The sequence below is a fragment of the Capra hircus genome, chromosome 7 (genome assembly GCF_001704415.2).
Source record: "Capra hircus breed San Clemente chromosome 7, ASM170441v1, whole genome shotgun sequence".
NCBI lineage: Eukaryota > Metazoa > Chordata > Mammalia > Artiodactyla > Bovidae > Capra > Capra hircus.
In genome coordinates this window covers 16,761,421-16,787,615 of record NC_030814.1, presented here as the reverse complement: position 1 = coordinate 16,787,615, position 26,195 = coordinate 16,761,421, and the positions used below count along the sequence as shown (strand labels likewise).

General features: G+C 40.3%; 1 protein-coding gene across 2 annotated transcripts in view; it reads right to left on the bottom strand.

Moving 5' to 3' along the window:
• The window catches only part of KIAA0825 (KIAA0825 ortholog), a 397,136-nt gene that overhangs the window by 250,383 nt on the left and 120,558 nt on the right, over positions 1 to 26,195 (bottom strand). For both annotated transcript variants that reach the window (XM_013965785.2, XM_018050038.1), the window contains exon 13: positions 11,542 to 11,681. In XM_013965785.2, coding sequence (XP_013821239.2) covers positions 11,542 to 11,681 — 140 coding nt within the window. The remainder of the gene's footprint in view (positions 1 to 11,541; positions 11,682 to 26,195) is intronic.

Here is a 26,195-nt window from a genome sequence, read left to right as displayed (position 1 = left end):
TGATGCATGGGGTCGCAAAGAGTCAGACATGACTGAGCGAATGAACTGAACTAAATTGAACTGAAGTGACTTAGCAGCAGCAGCAGCAGCAACATCATTTACAAACACCTCTATAATTAGTGGGCAGTAACTAAAGGTTTTTAGCAGAAAAGTGACATAATCAGACCTGTATTCAAATAAGAAGAAGCTTTGTGACTACTGTGAACGTTCTGATAAAATGGATTATAAATAATCTTAAGTAAATTATGTCTCTTTAAAAACATAATACATTGGAAAGATAAATCACATACCCAAATTTTTTGCCAACTGTAGCAATAGAAACCTTATATGATGGTGTTGCTTCTCAAAAGGTGGTCCAGCCACCAGCAGTATCAAGCGCAGCATTACCTGGCAACTTGTTAGAAAAGCAGAATTTCAGGTACCCCGCACCCTCAACAAGACCTAAAATGAAAACCTGCAGTTTTAAACAGCTACCCGCACTGCAAAGTTCAGAAGCCTTGCTTTACGTTATCATGCCCTACAGTCACCCTACCGTCATGCAGACTCAGCACAGACCCTAGATGATAACTGTTTCTGGGACCTGAATAATTCTATAGAGACCACTGATATTCTAGGCTAGTCTGTCATCATTGGTGGAAAGGAGGCTTGGTTGGAAAGACTAAGGCAAAAAATACAAATATAACTCCACTGTTCTAAGTAAGAATATGGTACAAATCAAGGACAGGAAAAAAATATTGAAAAAGACAGAAATATAGATCAATGGAACAAAATAGAAAGCCCAGAGATAAATCCACGCACCTATGGACACCTTATCTTTGACAAAGGAGGCAAGAATATACAATGGAGAAAAGACAATCTCTTTAACAAGTGGTGCTGGGAAAACTGGTCAACCACTTGTAAAAGAATGAAACTAGAACACTTTCTAACACCATACACAAAAATAAACTCAAAATGGATTAAAGATCTAAACGTAAGACCAGAAACTATAAAACTCCTAGAGGAGAACATAGGCAAAACACTCTCCGACATAAATCACAGCAGGATCCTCTATGATCCACCTCCCAGAATTCTGGAAATAAAAGCAAAAATAAACAAATGGGACCTAATCAAAATTAAAAGCTTCTGCAGAACAAAGGAAACTATAAGCAAGGTGAAAAGACAGCCTTCAGAATGGGAGAAAATAATAGCAAATGAAGCAACTGACGAACAACTAATCTCAAAAATATACAAGTAACACCTGCAGCTCAATTCCAGAAAAATGAACGACCCAATCAAAAACTGGGCCAAAGAACTAAACAGACATTTCTCCAAAGAAGACATACAGATGGCTAACAAACACATGAAAAGATGCTCAACCTCACTCATTATCAGAGAAATGCAAATCAAAACCACAATGAGGTACCATTTCATGCCAGTCAGAATGGCTGTGATCCAAAAGTCTACAAGCAATAAATGCTGGAGAGGGTGTGGAGTAAAGGGAACCCTCTTACACTGTTGGTGGGAATGCAAACTAGTACAACGACTATGGAGAACAGTGAGGAGATTCCTTAAAAAACTGGAAATAGAACTGCCTTATGACCCAGCCATTCCACTGCTGGGCATACACACCAAGGAAACCAGAAATGAAAGAGACATATGGACCCCAATGTTCATCACAGCACTGTTTATAATAGCCAGGACATGGAAGCAACCTAGATATCCATCAGCAGATGAATGGATAAGAAAGCCGTGGTACATATACATAATGGAGTATTACTCAGCCATTAAAAAGAATACATTTGAATCAGTTCTAATGAGGTGGATGAAACTGGAGCCTATTATACAGAGTGAAGTGAGCCAAAAAGGAAAACATCAGTACAGTATACTAACACATATATATGGAATTTAGAAAGATGGTAATGATAGCCCTGTATGCGAGACAGCAAAAGAGACACAGATGTATAGGACAGTCTTTTGGACTCTGGGACAGGGTGAGGGTGGGATGATTTGGGAGAATGGCATTGAAACATGTATAATATCATATATGAAACGAATCGCCAGTCCAGGTTCAATGTATGATACAGGATGTTCGAGGCTGGTGCACTGGGATGACCCAAAGGGATGGTACGGGGAGGGAGGTGGGAGGGGGGTTCAGGATGGGGAACACATGTATACTCATGGCGGATTCATGTTGATGTATGGCAAAACCAATACAATATTGTAAAGTAATTAGCCTCCAATTAAAATAAATAAATTTATATTAAAAATAAAATAAGAGAAAAAAAAAGAAAAAGTGAGAATACAGACATTGTCACTAGCAAAAGTAGCCAAGGACATTGAAGTTAGGAGTGCTAAGGGTACCAAGAGGGAGCATTTTAGTTTTGGTTACTTCTTTCCACGACAGCTATAAAATGGCATTTTAGTCACACATAAAGTGAAACACACACACACACACACACACATATGCTGTACAATAAAACACAAAGCCTCTGCCATAATATTCCTTATTATCCAAAAGACCAAGAATATAGAGAATTTGAGTTGATCTGGCTTCCCAGGTGGCTCAGATGGTAAAGAACCCACCTGCAATGCAGGAGACCTTGGTTTGATTTCTAGGTTGAGAAGACCCCCAGGAGAAGAGAATGGCCCAGTTCAGTTGCTCAGCGTGTCTGACTCTTTGCAACCCATGGACTGTAACATGCCAGGCTTCCCTGTCCATCACCAACTCCGGGAGCTTGCTCAACTCATGTACATCAAATTGGTAATGCCATCCAACCATCTCATACTTTATCTTCCTCTTCTCCTCCTGCCATCAATCTTTCCCAGCATCAGTGTCTAATTCAATGAGTCAGTTCTTCACATCAGGTGGCCAAAGTATTGAAGTTTCAGCTTCAACATCTAAAGTATTGGAGTTTCAGCTTCAGCTTCCAATGAATATTCAAGACTGATTTCCCTTAGGGTGGACTGCTTTATCTCCTTGCTGTCCAAGGGACTCTCAAGAATTCTCCAACACCACAGTTTAAAAGCATCAATTCTTCGGTGCTCAGCTTTCTTTATACTCCAACTCTCACATCCATACATGACTACTAGAAAAACCATAGCTTTGACTAGGCAGACCTTTGTTGACAAAGTAATGTCTCTGGTTTTTAATATGCTATCTACGTGTTGTTCATAGCTTTTCTTCCAAGGAGCAAGCGTCTTTTAATTTCATGGGGGCAGTCCCCATCTGCAGTGATTTTGGAGCCCATGAAAATAAACTCTGTCACTGTTTCCACTGTTTCCCCATCTATTTCCCATGAAGTGATGGGACCAGATGCCATGATCTTCGTTTTCTGAATGCTGTTTTTTTTTTTTTTGAATGTTGAGTTTTACGACAACTTTTTCATGCTCCTCTTTCACTTTCATCAAGAGGCTCTTTAGTTCCTTTTCACTTTCTGCCATAAGGGTGGTGTCATTTGCATATCGGAGGTGATGGATACTTCTCCCTGCAATCTTGATTCCAGCTTGTGCTTCTTCCAGCCCAGCGTTTCTCATGATCTACTCTGTATAGAAGTTAAATAAGCAGGGTGACAATAGACAGCCTTGATGTACTCCTTTCCCATTTTGGAACTAGTCTGTTGTTCCATGTCCAGTTCTAACTGTTTCTTCTGGACCTGCATAATGATTTCTCAGGAGGATGGTCTGGTATTCCCATCTTTTGAAAAATTTTCCACAGTTTGTTGTGATCCACACAGTCAAAGGCTTTGGTGCAGTCATCAAAGCAGAAGTAGATGCTTTTCTGGAATTCTCTTGCTTTTTTGATGATCCAACGGATGGTAGCAATTTGATCTCTGGTTCCTCTGCCTTTTCTAAGTCCACCTTAAACATCTGGAAGTTCACAGCTCACGTATTTTTGAAGCCTGGTTTGGAGAATTTTGAGCATTACTTTGCCAGCGTGTGAGATGAGTGCAATTGTGCGGTAGTTTGAACATTCTTTGGCATTGCCTTCCTTTGGGATTGGAATGAAAACTGACCTTTTCCAGTCCTGTGGCCACTGCTGAGTCTTCCAAATGCTGGCATATGGAGTGCAGCACTTTCACAGCATCATCTTTTAGGATCTGAAATAGCTCATCTGGAATTCTATCACCTTCACTAGCTTTGTTCGTAGTGATGCTTCCTAAGGCCCACTTGACTTCACATTCCAGGAAGTCTGACTCTAGGTGAGTGATCACACCATCATGGTTATCTGGGTCATGAAGATCATTTTTGTATAGTGCTTCTGTGTACACACTCCTGTATTTCTGCCTTAATAATTCCATGGACAGAGGAGTCTGGCAGTAGTCATGGACTGCAGTCCATGGAGTCACAAAGAGTAGAAAACGATTGAGCGACCGACACTTTCATTCATTTTAAGTTAACCAACCCTTTGTAGTGGTAGCAGGGATTTATCTAGAATTTTCTGTAGATCTGTTTCTTGATTCCCTTTAGGCACTGTGTTACATGGTTGAAAAGTACAGAATGTAATACCAACATTATCCACCACAGAGGTTCCTGATAGCTCTCATGAACTGGGCCTCTCTGCAATTTTGTGAGCTTTCTGTGGCTCTGCCGCGAGGCCCTGCAGTGCGGCGGGTGAAAGCGCAGTCTCTGAACATCAGCTTTGCCTCAAATCCTGCTTTGCCAATTACAAGATGTGTGACTTGGGCAAAGAACTTGATATCTCTGTCTCACTTTCTGCCTCTATAAAATGGAGATGATAATTGTACCTGCCACACAGAGTTGTTTTGAGGGTTGAGTGATAGAACACATTTAAAGTACTTAGAGGCAATGTCTGGAACATGTTAAAAATTATGTATTTGCTAGTTTGTTGTGGTTGTTATATTACAACTGAAAATCACCAGAAGCCAAGAAATTTCACTGAGGATCATTCTTGGGGCAAGGGGCAAAGGAAAGAGGATTAGTCACACTTCATTCAAATGTCACTAGCAGGAAAAGGCCAACTGCTAACAACTGGGAAATTGCCAGATATTTGTTTCTTTGATGTCACAAGTCAGACACTAGTTAAGGCCATGTGGCCTCAGTGACGTAATGCCAAAATAACTGCCTTGGGTTTTTAACATCAATAACCCAAAATAATGTCATAAATTTAAAATCTTCTGTAAACATTAGTAGTTGAGAGGTTTCTTCCTTCACATTTAGAATACCCCATCTTAAAAATAAAACTAACACACATTACCTTCTCAAGTCCACTGAACCTTAGCCAAGCTTCCTGGAAGCTTGCAGCCTATGAAGCACATATTATAAATTAAAAGTTTACTATATATTTAGTTATTAAATTTTGCTATTTTCTGACACTCAGTGAGTTGTATCTCATATTACAAATAAGTTATTTCTCACCCTTGAGGGATGGCATGGGGAGGGAGGTGGAAGAGGGCTTCAGGAGGGGGACCACATGTACACCCGTGGCAGATTCATGTTGATGTATGGCAAAACCAACACAATATTGTAAAGTAATTAGCCTCCAATTAAAATAAATAAATTTATATTTTAAAAAGTTATTTCTGTATATACTCTGCCAATTCTTTTTAAAATAATAGAAATTCTGATAAATCATTTTCATAGTTCAGTTCAGTGGTTCCGCTGTGTTCGACTCTTTGTGACCCCATTGACTGCAGCACACCATGCTTCCCTGTCCATCACTAACTCCCGGGGCTTGCTCAAACTCAAGTGCATTGAGTTGGTGATGCCATCCAACCATCTCATCCTCTGTTGTCCCCTCCTCCTCCCATCTTCAATCTTTCCCAGCATCAGGGCCTTTTCAACAAGTCAGCTCTTCCCATCAGGTAGCAAAAGTATTGGAGTTTCAGCTTCAGCATCAGTCTTCCCAATGAATATTCAAAACTGATTTCCTTTAGGATGGATTGGTTTGATCTCCTTGCTGTCCAAGGGACTCTCAAGAGTCTTCTCTAACACCGCAGTACAAAAGCATGAATTCTTTGGTGCTCAGCATTTTTTATAATCCAACTCACATCCATACATGACTACTGGAAAAACCATAGCTTTGACTATACAGACCTTGTTTCAAAGTAATGACTCTGCTTTTTAATATGCTGTCTAGGTAGGTCATAGCTTATCTTCCAAGGAGCAAGCATCTTTAAGTTTCATGGCTGCAGCTACCATCTGCAGTAATTTTGGAACCCAAGAAAATAAAGTATGTCACTGCTTCCATTGTTTCCCCATCAATTTGCCATGAAGTGATGAGACAGATACCATAATTTTAGCTTTCTGAATGTTGAATTTTAAATCAACTTTTTCACACTCCTCTTTCACTTTCATCAAGAGGGTTTTTAGTTCCTCTTCACTTTCTTCCATTAGGGTGGTGTCATCTGCGTATATGAGGTTATTGATATTTCTCCCTGGAATCTTGATTCCAGCTTTTGTTTCATCCAGCCAGGCCTTTCGCATGCTGTACCCTGCATATAAGTTAAACAAACAGGGTGACAATATATAGCCTGATGTACTCCTTTCCCAATTTGGAACCAGTCTGTAGTTCCATGTCCAGTTCTAACTGTTGCCTCTTGACCTGCATATAGATTTCTCAGGAGGAAGGTCAGAAGGTCTGGTATTTCCATAGCTTGAAGAATTTTTCCACAGTTTGTTGTGATCCACACAGACAAAGGCTTTAGCATAGTCAATAAAGCCGAAGTAGATGTTTTTCTGGAACTCTCTTGCTTTTTTCAATGATCCAGTGGATGCTGGCAATTTGATCTCTGGTTCCTCTGCCTCTTCTAAATCCAGCTTGATCAGCTAGAAGTTCTTGGTTCACATACTGTTGAAGCCTAGCTTGGAGAATTTTGGGCATTACTTCACTAGCGTGTGAGATGAGTGCAATTGTGCTGTAGTTTGAACATTTTTGGCATTGCCTTTCTTTGGGATTGGAATGAAAACTGACCTTTCCAGTCCTGTGGCCACTGCTGAGTTTTCCAAATTTGCTGGCATATTGAATGTGGCACTGTCACAGCATCATCTTTTAGGATCAGAAATAACTCAGCTGCAATTCCATCACCTCCACTAGCTTTGTTCATAGTGATGCTTTCTATGGCCCACTTTACTTAGCATTCCAGCATGTCTGGCTCTAGTGACTGATCACACCATTGTGGTTATCTGGGTCATGAAGATCTTTTTTGTATAGTTCGTCTATGTATTCTTGCCAACTTTTCTTAATATCTTTTCCTTTTCTTAGGTCCACAGCATTTATGCCCATCTTTGCATGAAATGTTCACTTGGTATCTAAATATCTTGAAGAAATCTCTAGTCTTTCCCATTCTATTATTTTCCTCTATTTCTGTGCACTGATCAGTTAGGAAGGCTTTCTTATTTCTCCTTGCTAGTCTTTGGAACTCTGCATTCAGATGCTTATATCTTTCCTTTTCTCCTTTACCTTTCGCTTCTCTTCTTTTCTCAGCTATTTGTAAGGCTTCATCAGACAATCATTTTGCCTTTTTGCATTTCTTCTTGTTGATTGTTTTGATCACTGCTTCCTGTACAATGTTATGAACCTTGGTCCATTGTTCTTCAGGCACTTTGTCTATCAGATCTAATCCCTTGAATCTATTTGTCATTTCCACTGTACAATCATAAGGGATTTGATTTAGGTCATACCTGAATCATCTAGTGGTTTTCCCTACTTTTGATTTCCTACTTTTTCATTCAAGTCACCTCTGATTAAAAGGACATCTTTTTTGGGTGTTAGTTCTAGAAGGTCTTATAGGTCTTCATAGAACTGTTCAACTTCAGCTTTTCAGCATTAGTGGTTTGGGCATAGACTTGAATTACTGTTATATGAATGCTGTGCATTGGAAACAAACAGAGATCATTTTGTCATTTTTAGTATTGCCCCCAAGTACTGTGTTTTGGACTCTTCTGTTGACTGTGAGGGCTATTCCATTTCTTCTAAGGGATTCTTGCGCACAGTAGGAGATCAATGGTTCTGAATTAAATTTGCCCATTCCGGTCCATTGTAGTTCACTGATTCCTAAAATGTCGATGTTCCCTCTTGCCATCTCCTGTTTGACCACTTCCAGTTTACCCTGATTCATGGACCTCACATTCCAGGTTGCCTAGGAAGGCAATATTGTTATTTACAGCATCGGACTTTACTTCCATCACCTGTCACATCCACCACTTGCTCATTTTCATAGAGCAAGATCTAAAGCTACAGACATAAACCCCTTATATTTTAATGTTTATAATATATGGTTGTCTATCAAAAAAACTACTTTACCTAACAGAATTTAATGATTGCTTATTGGATGAAGAGGACCTTGTTTTTAAAATACATACAATAAAAATGTATATTTATAATCTCCATTCTTATTCCTGAGCCAAATTAACAAGGGTGAAATTTTATCAATTAGACTAAAAAGGGACTATTCATAAAGAAAAGTCTCCCATAAACAGGCCAATAGTTATGCTGCTTGAAACACCTAATCAGAACATTTCACTCTAAAATTTTGCTTTCCTAAAGATGTGATCTAACTTCTAAATTACCAAATGGTATTGAATGAAGAGAAAAATCTCTGAAAAAATATTACATATGTATTTTTAGGTGCATAATAATTTTTACTTTAGTCTAGTTAATAAGATTCCCTGAGCATATTGTTTCTAAGTTAAAGTGACAAGGTTTCTAATGGAGTTTAATAAGTCAGTCAATCAACTGATCAGTAAATTCTGTCACTTCATCCTTACACTAATGAAGTGGCTAATAAAATTAATACAAGACAATACCAAAGCAGCTAAAATCAAACATAACAACCTTTGCAAAAACTGGTAAGATATTTTAGCAGGCTGGGTAAATACACTTCTGCACTCCATAAGAACCAGAACTGAAGGAGCTACAGTATGGTACCATTTTGATTACTTTTAAGCCCCTCAAAATCAACATCATGTGATATATACAAAAGGTAGATGTAATATAAATGTAGAACTCTTTTGCTAGAAAACTTGGTTATTCATTTAACCACAATTGCTATCCCTGTACTTAGTGGCTGTATTAGAATAGCCCAGTGTTTCATCACAATTGTTTTTCTAGGCTAAACTATATGACCCTGTTAAAAGGAGACTATTTCTCTTCTAGGACCATGTTCATGAGCCTCAACGATCACACTAACATTAGAGTAACTCTCCAGCCATGTCAGATACTGTCCATGTTGAGCAGGCACCTGACCTGAGAGTTCAGGTTATGAAGTTTAAATGAAACTCCATTTTATATCCCAACTGATCGCTGAGCAATCACTGCACTTTTTCCATAAAAAGCACCATGCTATCTTGAGGAAAATATAAAAATAAAAATCTGTGATCACCACTGACTACCTGGCTGGCAAAAGCAGTTACATGCATGTGCATTGGGGTGTCCTGCTTGATTCAACCGGAGACTGGACAGATTACAGTTCTTCCAGATACCTGTGGCCCACTCTAGGATTTAATCCACAAGAATAGTTGTATACCATTGTAGGGGGAAGAAAGTGCCGGGTTGGGTTCAGAATCCCAGGTCACCCACCATTTCTCAGCTACATGTGTCTCTTGGCAAAAAACAGTATCTTAGCTATTTTTAACATGATGAAAATAATTATACTTACTTTATAGGGTTTTAAGAGTCAAATTAGATAGTAAACGTGAGGTGCCTTGCAGACTGCTTGACAGCTAACAAGCGAACAATATATGTTGGCTATTAATTCCCCTAGCACCTGTTTTCCCTTTAGGAGAGTGGAGTTTAAGATATTGAAGCTGAAGATCCTGCTTTCCGTTGAACTTTGTGAGACTTAAGGCCCATACAGTACTGCTCAGGGGCTCAGAAACTGAAGTCAGATTCAAGGTTGGAGGAGAGGTAATCTCCAAACCTCTGCTTGGAACATGGTGAGGCTGGAGGACTCATAGTGCCCTTTGGCACCACAAGATTTCTGGATTTGGGAGCACCAGGAGAGAAGCAGAGGGCTCAGCAGTAGGGCACCTCCCCTATGGGGTTTTTGGGGAACAAACCTCAAGGCGAGCAGAAGAGAAAACTATGGGGAACTGGTTGTGGGCAAATCTGAGAAAGCAAATACTCCAGAAATGACTGAAACAGTCTGGAAGGGGATGCTGTGAACCTCGTTTTGTATACAACAGGCCGGTAGGGCCTCGTAGCTTTTGCTTTATTAACATACACATATAATAACAATGTAAGGCAGACTAAGTGACGAGCAGTAGCCACCATAACAGACGCTGTGAAGTTCAAGGGAGGGAGAGATCAGTGCGAGACAGTGTTCAGAGATCTAGAGCTTAGCAGAATCCCAGGTTACCCACCACTTAGCACCCTTGTCCACTGGTGGAGGCTAGGTGGGTCTTTCAAGCTGGAAAAATGGGTGAGCAAAGTGTGGAAGGAACACGTGGTGGTGGTGGTGGTGATTTAGTCACTAAGTCATGCCGGACTCTTGCGACCCCATGGACTGTAGCCCTCCAGGCTCCTCTGTCCATGGGATTCTCCAGGCAAGAATATTGGAGTGAGCTGCCATTCCCTTCTCCAGGGGACCTTCCAGAACCAGGGATCCAACCTGCACCTCCTGCATTGCAGGTGGTCTCTTGCACGGCAGGCAGGTTCCTTACCAGAACCACCAGGGAAGCCTAGAAGAAGCATGCACGTGGGGTTTTGTGGACAATGGCTGGAATACGTGTGAGTGTGTGTGCACACGCACACATAAGGGAACAGTGGGGAAATGGGTTACAAAACTAGTCTGGGATCATATTTGAACGGCCAAAGCTTAGGGATTTGTTCCTGTGATAGGGGACTAGAGAAGAAAATATTTTGAATAGGGAAGACTATACTGAAACTAATGATTGATAAAATGAATCTGGCTATCTGTGTAGTATAGAGCAGAAGGAATGCATAGGGGTATGTAAAGATGCTAGAAAACTCTATAGACGTAGCAGGAGAACAGTAGGACACAATGTTAGATTGGCATAACATTGCTTACCATCTTCTAAAATAGTGCTTACAGGGGAGAAAAGAAAGTCTAATTAAGAGAAGCATGGGCCTCCATTACTCCTCAATCTCCATTCGTAATTTTCTCACGACTACTTCTCCACGCCCCAGTGGACGTGGAGGCAAGCCACACTTGCTTGCTCCTACGTTACATAAGCATTTTTCATGATCCACTGAAGTGCTTAATGTGGGTCAAAAACAATCTTAATCTCTCTCTCTCAGGTCTAACTGAGACTTCTGTTTTGGACATATAACTGTGTTCCCATAATATGTTCTTAGGCATTTCAAACCCCAAATATTGACATATCTCTTATATTATGATAGTTATGATAGAACAGTTTCATATAAAAATATTGTTTTCCCTCATTCAGACTATCCCTGAAAGAAAACCTTTCTGATAGGTTTATAAAGTGACTCAGTATTTTTCCTGCTGCTAACTCCACTGACTATTGGTATAACACAGTTGGTATCACTCCCCTGCCAACATTCAAGTAGGAAGGAACATTCCATTCAGCTTGAACAATGACTGAGGTTTTCCGGACATTCTCAAAACTACAAATACTCACTTGAGCTCTTTAGCAAGATTCTTAGTAAAAGACCATCGTGATGCAGCAGGGTTTCCAGAAGCAGGTTCCAATTACAACCTGGCTGGGATAAGAGCAGTTTCAGTTGACCCTCGGCTGTCAGTCGTCCAGCTGATGGAGTCCTTTCAACATGCAAGATAAAGATGAAGTAATGAAGTTAATTTATCTATGAAATTAATAGCTTTAAAGTACAGATGTAATGCTAACTCCTTTAAATGTCAATTCCTCCCAGATTACTGTGAAAATGCTTTCATGCTTGCTTACTTCAGGGTTGCTCAGGGAAGGAATTACATTTAATCTCTACTAGCTAAAAGCAAATTAACATTTGGTAGCCTGCCAATTTTAAAACGGATACAAAATAACCATGCCTACATTTCACAGAACTATGTTTTAGTTTCATGGAGCAAAATAAAAATGATTTATGCATTTTTGAGCACATTTATTTGTTCATTTGACAAATACATGAGTGCCTACTATGTGCTATGAACTTCTTTCACTATTCACGGAAAGATGTTACAGTATGTTTTAGCTGCTAATTTGCCATGTACTATGATTGCGATAAAATGAAAGGAATTCAAAGCTTCTGTCAGAGATCAACCATAATCTAATTTTTTAATATGTAAAAGCCATAAATCAACAGGCAATTATCAGAACAACTCTTAAGAGCCACACTGCTGTCTACTTGGGTAATCAGTTGGTCTTTTTTTTTTTAAGATTTTTTTTTCCGACGTGGACCATTATTAAGGTCTTTATTGAATTATTACAATGTTGCTTCTGTTTTACGTTTCAGTGTTGTGGCGGTAAGGCATGCGGGATCTTAGCTCCTCCACCAGGGATCAAACCTGCAACTGCTTCACAGGAAGGTGAAGTCGTAACCACTGGATCACCAGGGAACGCCCCCTGGGTAATCAGTGTATCAAAGAGAAGTAGTTCCAAAGCAAATAAGTTTCTACTTGCGAAACTACGATCTGCAGTGAATAGAAAATTAAAATCAGGTCCCCCAAATCACCACATTAGTTTACCAATGAATCTGGAGATAAGGAAATGAGGTAGAAACTAAAACCTGATAACATTATTCACTTTTTCCTTCTAAAGTCTCAAGGTTTTGATTGGCTAAAGGTCACAGCATCTCAGATCAGCTTATCCACTCCAGTATTCTTGCCTGGGAAATCCCATGGAAGGAGGAGCCTGGTGGGCTCCAAGCGGTCGCAAAAGAGTCGGACATGACTTATCAACTGAACAACAACAAAAACAACAACAAAGTGCAGGAAGTGACCAAACTCAATCTGACTGTGGGCATAAGGACGGTGGGAATAAGGAGGGTGGCAGCGGGAAGGAAAGAGCAATGTCAAGGTTTACTGGGAGAACCACATGTATGCTTTCGGGGGAAGAAACAGAGCAGAGGAAATCGCTGAGAGATGATTTGCGGCATCATTTCAAGATGAAATGTACCACGCGGTGGCCCATCCACATGGTCTAGACCAAAGTTTTCCAAAGCCTGGGCCCTGGACCAACAATATCAGCCACACCTGGGAACCTGTGAAAAATGCAATTTCCCAGGTCTTATCCCATGAGAAATTCTCGGAATGGGCCCCAGAAATCTGTGCTTTAACAAGCCCTCTCCACGAGATGCCTGATGCACACCAGGGTTTGAGAACCACTGTGGAAGGCAGTGCTTTTTGGAGCTCGGGTAGCAGCGTATACAGATTTTAGCACTTTTTATTATTTCATCAATAAAAGCTTTATCTCTCCACTCAGATTCAAGCCTCATGGGCACACTTAGTTTATATCCCAAAGCTCCTACCAAAGAACTAAGCATGTTTAAGGGCTCTGTAAATGTTAGCTGATTGACTCATCTGCTCATAAATAGACAAACCCTTAAAAAAAAAAAAAAAAAAAAAAGAGGATGCATTGCCAAAATGCTTGTTTAAACAAAAGTGAGAGCATTTAAAGACATAAAATGAAATTTCAAAACATCTCCCCCTTGACTCGGCTGGGCATTTGCAACATCTCACAACCTTACTGATGCACAAAATCACCTGAGCTTTGGACCAGCTCAGGCTTCCCATGTGAGACTCTGATAACATTAACTCAAACCAGAGAAACTCCCCAGTAACTGGTGAGGCAGTATTAGCTAGGAAAACCTGTGCCCTGTATGGGTGATAAAGAGAAAAGCAGGGAGTTAGTTAGCTCTCAGACCAGAGGAAGCACATCTGTCAGTTCAGCAGCTCTGAATTCCTTTGGGTGTTCCCAGGTTGGTCTGGTTCTCTCAGTCATTCCAAACGTGGTACCAAAGGAAGAATCCACTTGGTGAGCCCCTTCGAATGAAATATTGAAGAATATCCTCCCAATGGCTCTCCCTGTTCCCATCCTAAACCCCAAGTGCTGACTTCAAGAAACTTGCTTGGTAGATGAAAAGCAGCTAATTGTTTGTAAGTTGCGTATTAATATTTACTTAGTTTTTGAACATTTCCTACCTATCTGTTTCCTACCTATCTGTTTCGCTTGAGCTGAGTGCTGACTTGAAGGATACATTGAATGAACCGGAATATCCAGTCCGATGGAGTTTAGGAAAGGAAGGGGATAGTTGAGAGACAATTTGAAGAAGGAGACAGGGGCCAGCTCATGAAGGAGCCAAGGTGGAGACTTCGGACCTGTTAAAGCATTTTAAGGCAGACAAGATTCCTGACCTGGCTGCAGTATGGAGAATGAACTGGAGGAAGGGTTATGTTTTTGCTCAGGCGTTTCAGACACAGAATAAGGCAAGATAATTTGAATGTCATTTCATACAGCGGTATCCGAATACCTGGTTATAAATAAAACCTCTCGTTTACCAGATGGGAAGCTGTTTGTTGAAATGTACCTCAGTTCTTGGATCTTTGCACTTATCACAGATTTTGAAATGTACAGTAGAGTGACTCACTATAAGAAAAAAATAAAAGATTACAAACATTCCTCAGTCACTGAGCTCCGGGTAATAAATGCATTGAGGAGCTGCACTGGGCATATGGAGAAGCATATGCTCCCTCATCCTTTGAGCTGGTGGAGCTGTGAAAGTGAGATGAGCCTCACAGAAAATGACAAAAAGGAATTTTTTTATATATGTATCAAGTACGTACATATTGAATTGCACTATAATACAAAGAAGAGAACAGAACTGATAAATGCACTGGAACTCATAAATCCTATATTAGCAGACAGGACAAATTTATGGCTGGGTTATATCAGGCTTATACTCATACAGTGCTGCATTTCTGGGCATGAAGAGGCCTAAGAACTCTTTCAAATCCAGGCAATAAAGGGGCTCAAAAATTACCTGTTTATGAAACTAACAAATTATTATTATGGAATCATTGTGAAAAATCTTGGTTGTATTTAGGTGTGTTTACTTTATGAAAATGTATTAAGTAGTCTGGAGCAGGGATAGGCTACCAACTACAGTATTCTTGGGCTTCCCTGGTGGCTCAGATGGTAAAGAATCTGCCTGCATTGTGGGAGACCTGAGTTCGATCCCTGGGTTGGGAAGATCCCCTAGAGGCAGGCATGGCAACCCACTCCAGTATTCTTGCCTGGAGAAGCCCCATGGACACGGGAGCCTGGAGGGTTACAGTCCATGGTGTCGCAAAGGGTTGGACATGACTGAGCAACTTAGCCTAGCACATCAAGTAGCTCATCTGCAATTTCTGCAACTTTTTAGCATATGTTCACACTGCAGTCTAAAGTTCAAAAATGCTAGACCTAAAAGTGAACAATAGCTTGACTTTCAACCACATTGTGCATGGAGCACAGGGTAAGAAAAGACTCTGTAGTAAAGTCAGACTACAATACAATTAGCCTCACTGTTCAGGTCACATGACCTAGGGGGTCACTGCCCCTACTATACACAAAACATGCAGAAGCTGTCAGAATAGGGGAACATTGGAACGGACTCTGAAACACACAGCTTGGGATAAAACCAAGCGATGTTGGGTGCTGTTTTTCAAGACTAGATATTTACTTTAAATGAACAGCCATTATATGGTTCCCACGTCCCTAAGAGATAAACTACATAAATCCAGGAGCCATGGGTGAGAGTTCTCTCTGAAGGATACTAGAAGCCACCTTCTCACCAGAGCTCCTGATTATCCACTGGGAATTTATGTTTTCCATTCCGGTAACTCCCCACAGTGTCTGGGGAAGTGGAGATCCTGGTGTCTATGGTGGAGTGAGTTGGGGAATGCAACCTCTACCAGGGGACCATGAAAAATTCTACTAAATGTAATGTTATACCTGCCACCATCCAGTTATTTTTGAATTCCCATGCCAGTAGTCTAGCAGGCAAAGAAAGCAGCCACTATACCAGTAAGGGTGATAACTCTGATTATCACTGAGGAGTTAGAGTCGCTACTGCACATGGGGAGCAGGGAGGAGTATATTTGTATGTCAAGGGATTCACCAAGGAGTCAAGAAATGATGCTCTCATGACTACTAACAAGCGTAAGTAGGTGGCCGAAGTAACCACATTCTGATCAGGGAATGGCAGTCACGGTTCAGCATCTCAAGGAGGGTCTCAATGTCTGTGCAAGGTAAGCAACACACTCACCAGATGACTGAGGGGGAGGGGAAGCCAGAACAAGTGGTAGAGGAAAGATGAGAACTTGCAGGCTCAGGAACAATGACGGCCAGGGATATGCTAGTTTGTGCCATTAACTCAAGCATAATAAAACTGTTGTTGTGTTTGTTTGTTTGTTTGTTTGTTTGTTTTCCCACCAGCCATCACACCTTGAGGAATCAACAATAAAGTCCAGAGAACTTAAGTAACAAGTAGTGGATTTCAGTGGTACAAGGGTTAGCCCAAATGTCAGTGTCCCCACGTCCTCTTGCCCTTACCACTCAGTTGACACTGACCTGCCTTATGCTCTCAAAATCTGCATTTCTCTACCTTCCAACAAGGCAGGTTGGAAGTACCAGCAAATTAACACCTCCAGAGTAGCCTTCAGCCAATAACTGATGAAAGTTTCTAATAAATTTCTCAGCATCTTCGTTCCTTTGGCAGAATAACTCTGTGAGATGCCTTTCCCACTGGCTCCAAGAATTTCCCCAGAAGGTTTAAATTTCAGTTACTCCTATGATTACACTACTGTTTATCTGCTTTCTTTCTTTGTCTCATCTACTCCCATCGAGTGTTTCTCCACTTAGAAAATAAACTATTCTCTCGAGGACTGCTTCTTGGGGAAATGTAAAATAAGACATCAGGAGTCATGTATGGACATAAGAGTTGGACCATAAAGAACGCTGAGCACCAAAGAATTGATGCTTTCAAACTGTGGTGCTGGAGGAGACTCTTGAGTGTCCCTTGGACAGCAAGGAGATCAAAACAGTTAATCCTAATTAACTGATTTACTTTAGTTAGTAAATCAGTCGACTGATTTTACTTAGTAAATCAATCCTGAATATTCATTGGAAGGACTGATAGGGAAGATGAAGCTCCAATACTTTAGCCACCTGATGTGAAGAGCTGACTCACCAGAAAAGACACTGATGTTGGGATTGATTGTGGGCAAGAGGAGAAGGGGGCGACAGAGGATGAGATGGTTAGATGCATTATCCTCAATGAACATGAGCTTGAGAAAACTCTGGGAGTTAGCGAAGGAAAGGGAGGCCTGGCGTGCTGCAGTACATTGGATTGCAGAGAGTCGGACACGACTGAGCGACTGAACAACGGGAAATAAGACATGCATGGAGACACTTAGGATTTATCTCAGTCTTTGTTTCAGGAATACTGAGAAAATAGAGTAAGGTCATTTAGCCAATAAACATGACAACCAGACTTTGAACCCAGGTTTTTCTGACTTTAAAATCCATGGCTATTCCACTACTCTGTGTTTCTTTCACTCAACCTGGTTGATATTTGGTGGGTACATGGTAATTTTCAGCCTTGAGGATGTTTGGCTCTATTCAACTTCCTTGATTGAGGATACCAAGTTTTTGACCCAAACTCAGGTTTGTGGTCTCAAGGCTGATTCCCAAATTGGAGCCATGTTACTTAAGGTATCTAGGGACTGATTTTGACCAGATGGTTCCTGTCATGGATTACTGGGTCAAATTTATACCAGAGACCATAAGTTAAATGATTCAGAGAACAAAGGCAAGGGCATAACTAAAGAGAAACCGAGAGTAAAAGCCCTAAAGTAGGAAAATGAAAGCAGAGAAGGAAAAGCTGTATTACCATTCTACTTTTGCCTTTCCAAAACTAATCCTTCCAAATCGTTCTAGGAAAATAAGACAAATATTTAGAGCAGTTCTATCATCTTTCTCTCTAGTACCTAGGAAAAGAGCTTGAGGAGATAAAAAAAATCCAAAATATTTGCTGCATCATTTTAATCAAGAATGTACAAATTATATGTAGTTGCAACACTGAAAATGCTTGCATACATTTTAATCTATATAATGGGTATAGCCAAGTCTCTATGACCTTTATAGTTACAGATGATTCAATAAGTAGAAACAAGACAGGCTTCACCTGCACATTTATATATAGGATTTGCTTCGATTTTTAATAACTTCGTCCACTGAGGTAGATGGATACTCTTAGAGAGTCTCATTTTTTCAGAGTTGACGGTATCTATAATAATGGGTACACAAAGAACAAGTGTTCGACCTGTGAGGACCTAAATTATTTCTTGATTTCAGTAAACTAAACTTTTTCACTTGGGATGACCCTATTTCTCAAAAATCATCCAAAGATATATTAGTGCCCCAAATTCATAGCCCCAGCTCCACACTTTAGAGTTACACAAGTTAGTGTATCTTATTTCTAAAAAACCTGTGAGAATCTAATTTTAATTTTAAAAACAATACTTCATGCCAACGATTACTTTTGGACTCCCCCAGAAGTGCTATTCTAGCACCTGGGGCACTAAGATACTGGGTCCTACTGACTCCCTCAGCCACCCTTTAGAGGACCAGAAGTTATCTCTCTGGGGTCCTTTAACTATTACTGGTCCTTGTCTACCAGATAATAAAGACCTTATTAGAGGAGTTCAAGAAAGGTCTCTTCTGACATGAGACCCCACGAGAAAGTACTTCAATAATCTTTCCACTTTATCACACTTCGAGTTGGCTTTTTAACATGTTTGGATAACTGATAAGATCTGCCACTTTCTGAAACGTGGTTCTTTCCTAACACAGCAGCCCTGAATGACTGTTAAGTAAGCACTTACGTGGTGGGTGCCATGTAGGCATCTAGCTAATTAAATCCTCATGACTCTGTCATGGGAACATCTCAGAAGCTAAGGGAAGAAGATGTTGCAAGATGTGAGGAGCAGACCATGGTATCGCACCCTGTTTTCAAGTGGATCGATATGATCATATTGTGATGTCTCAACTTCCTCACAAAGATACAAGCTATTTAACTTCCCAAAATTACAAAACTATACAAGTCTGCAAACCTGTCTGACTCATCTGAAAACCTATAGTTGTCTTTTATCCTCTCATTGCTGGCTCCATTGCTATATTCTTTTTTATATAATACATTCAAGCCACAATAGAAAAGGAAAGATATGAAGAAATATCTAGCTTCGTCAAGTATCCAGCTCATCTGACACTTTCACTTCTTTTAATAACTGCTCCACAAACATGGCTTTTTCTCTGAAAATCTTTTCAAAGATCCAGCTGCTTGTCCATCCACACCCTGGAACAGCCATGTAAGAGCTTTGGTGCTCAAAAATCTCTCATTACTTCTCCCCTGACTGTTGGCTCTATGTCAAAGCTTGGCATCTCATCAGAGTACAAGTTCTGTAAGCCTCTTTCTTCAGTGCTATGGAACAGCCTGACGGCAGCTGCTGGGAGACCAAAGTTCTCTTTTGTCCTCCTCCCCAGATGTTCACTCCTGAGGTTACTAGAAGCCACCTCCTCAATAGAGCTTTTTTCCCATCACTGAGCTTTACCACTCAGATCAAATATTTGAAAAGAGTTAAATGTACCATTTAAAGTGGTACTATCTGAAACAATACTACAATAACTCATTTGTTCCTTAATCCACTTACTCAGTAAACTAATATTAGCTGGCTGATTTCTAGGTGCAAGGCGATGGAGACACAACACTAAGTAAAAAACAAAGTCACTATTTTTACAGAATTTAGTGGGGAATACAGATATAGTTTAAATGGTCATACAAATAAAGATGAAATTACAACTATGAAAACTCAATCAAGAAAAAACACATGATGCTATTAGAAGATGTAGTAAGAAGTAAACTAGTCTTTGGGGTTGATGAAAAGCTTCCCTGCAGAAGTCATGCCGGAGCTGAGATATGAAATTACATTGACATTAACTAAGTGAAAGAAGAAGAAAGCCTTTCAGGGCAAGGTAAAGTGAAAGTGAAACTGAAGTCACTCAGTCGTGTCCTACTCTTTGCGACCCCGTGGACTGTAGCCTACTAGGCTCCTCTGTCCATGGGATTCTCCAGGCAAGAATACTGGAGTGGGTTGCCATTTCCTTCTCCAGGGGAGCTTCCCAACCCAGGGATTAAACCCAGGTCTCCCTCATTTCAGGCAGACGCTTTAACCTCTGAGCCACCAGGGAAACTCTCAGGGTAAGGTAAGGCATGTGCAAAGATCCTGTGGCAAAAAGGAATATTTTGTGGCAAGGAAGTGTAAAAAAGGCCAATGAGTGACAAGCAAAAATCACAGGCTAGTGTGGTATGAGAAAAGGTTGCAAAGATGGGTGAGCCACATCTATGTAGGTTTTTCAGGCCATGGTAAATTTTGTGTGCATGTTGAAGGATAAAGAGGAATTCACAGAAGGTAGTGAACAGTTAAGTGTGAAATGATAAAATTTAGTTTTGAAAATAGCTTTGGATTTGAGAAGTCTCTGGCTGTAGTTTGGAGAATATTAGAAATGGGAGTCAACGCATATATAGGAGGAAACAGAGGTGTCATTGCAGCAGTCGGGAAAGAGACGAAGCACTACGGCAAGGGCGGCACTATGGATAGCAGATATTAGGGGCTAAAACTAACTAGACTTAGCATGAACCGGATCTCTTGGAGAAAAGGAGAGAAGTGTTCAGGATGCCACCTGGTCTCTGGCTTACACAACCATGTGTGTGCACGTGTGCTAAAATGCATCACTCATGTCTGACACTTTGCGACCCCATGGACAGTAGCTCACCAGGCTCCTCGGTCCATGGGATTCTTCAGGCAAGATTATTGGAGTTGGCTGCCATGACCCCCTCCACAGGGGATCTTCTTCCTGACCCAGGGATCAAACCCATATCTCTTATGTCTCCTGCATTAGCAGGTGGCTTCTTTACCACTAGGGCCACCTGGGAAGCCTCTACACCTGGGAAGCCTCTATTGTATGTGCAGGTACAATAAATCAAAATGGAAATAAAATAAAAGACGATCAGTTGGGAGGGGAGTTTCCTAAGTTCAAATATGGTCATATTGAGCTTGAGGTCTGTCTGTGTTCACTAGGTATAAATCTGAAGAAGACATTCATGTATGAGTCCACACACATGAGTTAGTAGGTCTCTAGTCCTAGGAGAGATTAAAACTAGAGATATGGATTTGGGGGCAATTAAAGTACATGAAACCAGAGTCATGTGTGACATCACCTAGAAAAGGTTCTATGATAGAATACTAAAGATGCTCAATATTTAATGGCCAGGCCAAAGCAGATGAACCTGCGAAGGAGACAGAAATTTTATTGCCCATCTTTTTCCTCTAACACCTAGCACATGCCTTGCTTGGAGAAAAATTTTAAATGTCCGATGCAGGATACAGCATGCTTGGGGCTGGTGCACGGGGATGACCCAGAGGGATGTTGTGGGGAGGGAGGTGGGAGGGGGGTTCATGTTTGGGATCGCATGTACACCCGTGGCAGATTCACGTCAATGTATGGCAAAACCAATACAGTATTGTAAGGTAAAATAAAGTAAAAAAAAAAGAAAAAAAAAAGACACAGGAAAATGAAGAGACAGTAAGAAAATGTTTGCAAATCATATATGCAATAAAAGATTTGTATAAAAAAATAAAATGCATTTATTGAAAGGATAAAATGAATATATCCTGGTAAATTGCACAAAGGAAAAGACTCACATAGCATATAGTATAATGAAGCTAAAGGTAGCTTAATATTTAAGCAGTGGGAAAAAAAATGATATGAATCCAAAACAAGATTACATTGAGTAAAACCATAATGAAAACAAAGCATAGTAGAAAGAAATATCTACAGCTCAGAATGGACTGGCCATGAATCAAAACATCATGTTGTCATCATAAAAGAAAATGAGCAGTGTAAAATGAATGGACTGTTTACTCACACTGATTATGCTACTTGGATTCAGTGTATGGTTATGACCTACTTAGCTAAGGAAGACCTGAAAAGTATTTGGAAATATTTAAAGAACCACAAGATGATGAAAGTTGGGAAAATAAATAAAAAACATTATACTGCAACAATGGTATAATTGACTAGGATAATGTTTTTTCTTGAACATTTATATGAATGTACAATATGCTGTCATAGTTATCAATCCTGAGATTAATATATTCCCCACGTGCCTTAGTTTAATCTAGTATGAAACTGATTGCCCTTTCTAAATCAACTCACATTGCTAGCCTACTACTGCTAGGGATAATGAATACAGTACATTTTACTTATTGCCTTGAAAATACATATACTTTCCCTAAAGTAAACTCTTCTAAACTATTTCAGGAGTTCTAGAAGAACACGAACAATTCTATTTTTACCAATTTATATACTTCATAGGCTTTCTCTAGAAATCCTGTAGACAGATTTATGATGCATACAGCTATTTATGCATCTGTAACTCTTGTTGTAAGTCTCAATCTTATGTCCTCCTTGCTCTGCTTCTTCCTTCTCACTTTTAATTCATTATCTTAACATACTTAATATTGTTAAAAGTCAACTTAAATCTTTCTGAAACAATGCAAAGCTGTAAATAAATAGGCAAATAGGTGATTAAATTCCTAAGATGCATCATAATTAAATATTTTATCTCAGCCTCATCCTTTCAAAAAAAAATCACAATCTATTTTCAGTTTTTCACTATTTAACCCATATGTGTTTCCCTGAACAGTTCATTTTAGTTGCTAAAGTGAGGGATGGAGTTTGGAGCCTAATTTGCAGGGTAAAAACGCAGAAACAGCTGATATATGTGAGGAAATGGGAAGGTGAAAATTTTAAGGTCACATGATGGTGGCCTAAGAATTCCCACTGCAATGCTTGACAGATGCAAATCAATAAGATGAGTTCTTTTGAAATTATTTTTTTTGCTATCCTGGCTTCCTCTGACTGTACCACTGCTCTGAACACATTGGATCATAAATCACGTGGATCAGGTCTTCTTAAGTAGATTGTACAGGAAGATTGGGGAGAATAACTGTTAGGCAGTCAGGGTAGAGGAGCTCATACTGTACTTGTGTGGGGAATTAAAAAAGGCAAAAGGGAGAACGAAAGGCATTTCAGGAGAGAAAATGAGATTAAAAAAAACAAGACCAGAAGCTAAGGACAGGCAATAAGTAAAAGCAAAAACTGTAGAATAACTATGTCTTAAAGACAAGAGAAGAGACTGAGAACTAGAGCAGAGAAGAGTGTTGGGCGCCCCAGGAAACCAGCCAGGCGGTGTGGGAAAACCAGCCAGGCGGTGTGGGAAAACCAGCCAGGCGGTGTGGGAAACCAGCCAGGCAGCGGCTCTTCTTGAGCAGTAGAATGGTATTTCTGTTGTTGCTGTTAGTCACTCAGTTGGGTCCGACTGTTTGTGACCCCACGGACTGTAGCCCGCCAGGCTCCTCGTCTGTGGGATTCTCCAGGCAAGAATATTGGAGTGGGTTGCCATTTCCTTCTCCAAGAATGGTATATAAAACATATTAAATAATAGTAAAAATAGTCCATAGTAATAATGGACCAAGGTTGTTCTGATGTGTTGGAGAGAAAGACTGACTGGATCTAAAAGACCTATGGGGATGAATCAATTGAAGATGATAATACACTAGGAACAGGCAACAGCTCAAGAGACCACAGCCATAAAATTAAAAAATGCTTGCTCTTTGGAAGAAAAGTTATGGAACCTAGATAGTGTGTTAAAAAGCAGAGACAGCACTTTGCTGACAAAGATCCATATAGTCAAGGCTATGGCTTTTCCAGTAGTCATGTATGGATGTGAGAGTTGGACCATAAAGAAGGCTGAGCGCCGAAGAACTGATGCTTTCAAACTGTGGTGCTAGAGAAGACTCTTGAGAGTCCTTTAGACAGCAAGAAGATCAAACCAGTCAATCCTAAAGGAAATCAGTCCTGAATACTCATTGGAAGAACTGATGCTGAAGCTCCTATACTCTGGCCATCTGATGGGAAGAGCCGATTCATTGGAAAAGACCCTGATCCTGGGAAAGATGGAGGGCAAGAGGAGAAGGGGGCGACAAAGGATGAGATGGCTGAATTGCATCACTGATTCAAGGGACATGAGTTTGAGCAAGCTCTGGGAGAGGTGAAGGACAGGGATGCCTGGTGTGCTCCTAATAGAAAAGACACCATGCTGAGAAGACAAGGAAAGAGTGAAAAGGATCCGTTGAGGACATCACGCTAGATTTCCAGTAATATGGTGGCTCAAGAAATATGAACAGCCAGACACAGGATGCTGGAGTAAAGGAAGTGCCCAGAGCTAGAAATCCTCTGTACAGGGGCTCTAGGGTAATACATGTGGATCAAAGAACTCCAAAAGATGAGGCTTCTCTTTCCTTTAAAAATTTATTTTTACCTTAATAAAATTAAGCTGCTTTCATTATAGGAAATTTGGAAAATGCATAGATAAAAATTAAAATAAATCACAATCCTGTAATACAAAGATGCAAAGTAAAAGTTCTCTAATGTAGAGTTTATATACCCTTTCAATATCTGTTTTTCTATACATCCTATTTTCCGGCTATACGTAGAGTAGTATGGCATGGTTTGTGCATGTGTGGGTGCAAAGTCCCTTCAGTCATGTCTGACTCTTTGTGACCCTATGGAGTATAGCCCCCTGGGTGCCTCTATCCATGGGATTCTCTAGGCAAGAACACTGGAGTGGGTTGCCATGCCCTCCCCCAGGGGATCTTCCCCACCCAGGGATGGAACCCATGTCTCTTATGTCTCCTGCCTTGGCAGGGAGGTTCTTCACCACTAGCGCCAGCTGGGAAGCCAGTATGTTCAGCACATCTCAATTGTGTCCCATCTTCCAATAACTGTTTATTCCTTGGGAAACAGGGGTTCTCATAACCTGTAAGTTTGGGGAATTTTACACTAGATCCCTCCTTCAGGTAAACACTAGATAGGTTAGTATATCAGAGCTCCTGCAAGTAGAACCATAAAAAGATACTTTACACAATGAATAACTGACAATCTTGGGTTTTTCTTAAATCCCTGTTAACATCACCCTGAACTGTTCTCCCTCTGAACGGTGGAGGGACAGCTGTCTGGTGCTTGGGCTTTAGGAGCAGACAAGCTGAGCTTCAGAGTCTGTCTCCTAGATTTGCTCTCTTCAGAAAGTTGCTACCTGCATGTCACGTTACTCTCCATGAAACCAGACTTCACAGGCTGGGTGTGAGGCTTGAAAGAGATAATGTTCACGAAGGACTGGGCATGTCAGTTTGAGAGTTATCACTCTGAAGCCTGGGTTGGCTTTGATTACTACATCATTACTAAGCTGTAGTTTTCCCATAACTATAAATCGCAATGATTTGCCATTTAATATTTTTCAAAATCAACCTTTTTAATAACTCCACAGTCGTCTAGCACATGGCTGATCCATAAGTGAGTTGTCTAATTGCATACTGTGAGACATTCGTTTCCATTTTTTCCTTTCACAAATAATACACTGATGAATATCCTTGCATATGAAACCTTCTCAAAACAGCTCTGATTAATTCTTATGATTGATTCCTAGAAACAGAATTGCTGGATAACGAGCCATAATATTTTTAAGGTTTTTGATACAGTTTATTATATTGCCCTCCAGAACTTGTATCTGGTTGCATTTCCACTGTGAGCTGCGTAGTTACCACCATGTTCTAATCTTTTTGTGAAGGTAGTAGTAAAGATAGATTGCTATAATTAAGCAGAAATAAAGAAAAGTCTTGTTACGTGAAAAGGCATTTGAAAGATAAACCCATTTACCCTCTGACTCCCCAGGTTCTAGATGGCTGAACAGAACAAACCTGGAGGTGGAATTCTTACAGAGCTATGCTTAAAGAAGTAACTCCAGTGATTACAGGTTAAGATAAAAGCAGATAATAAAAATAGATTAAAGCAAATGTGGTAGTAACATGAGAGCAAGTATGTTTAGAAGTTTGAGAACTCATCACAATGACACACGCTGTTTGCTTAAGTCACGCTGTTAAAGATCCAGTTCCTTCAGGTGTTTGCAGTAATGTATATCAAAGTCAGTTATTTAATTCTCAAAGACATAAGAGTATATTTTCATGCCAGCTGCAGCGTATGGAGATGACAGAGTATTAAAGGCTTTCATCACAAGGAATTGATGGGATCAGTCATAAGGAATTGTTCAGGGATGTTGAAAATGTTTTATACGTAAGTCAAATAACAATACTTTGAGGTCCTTGAAGGTAGGAGGATAAATATCTCATTAATCTCGGATT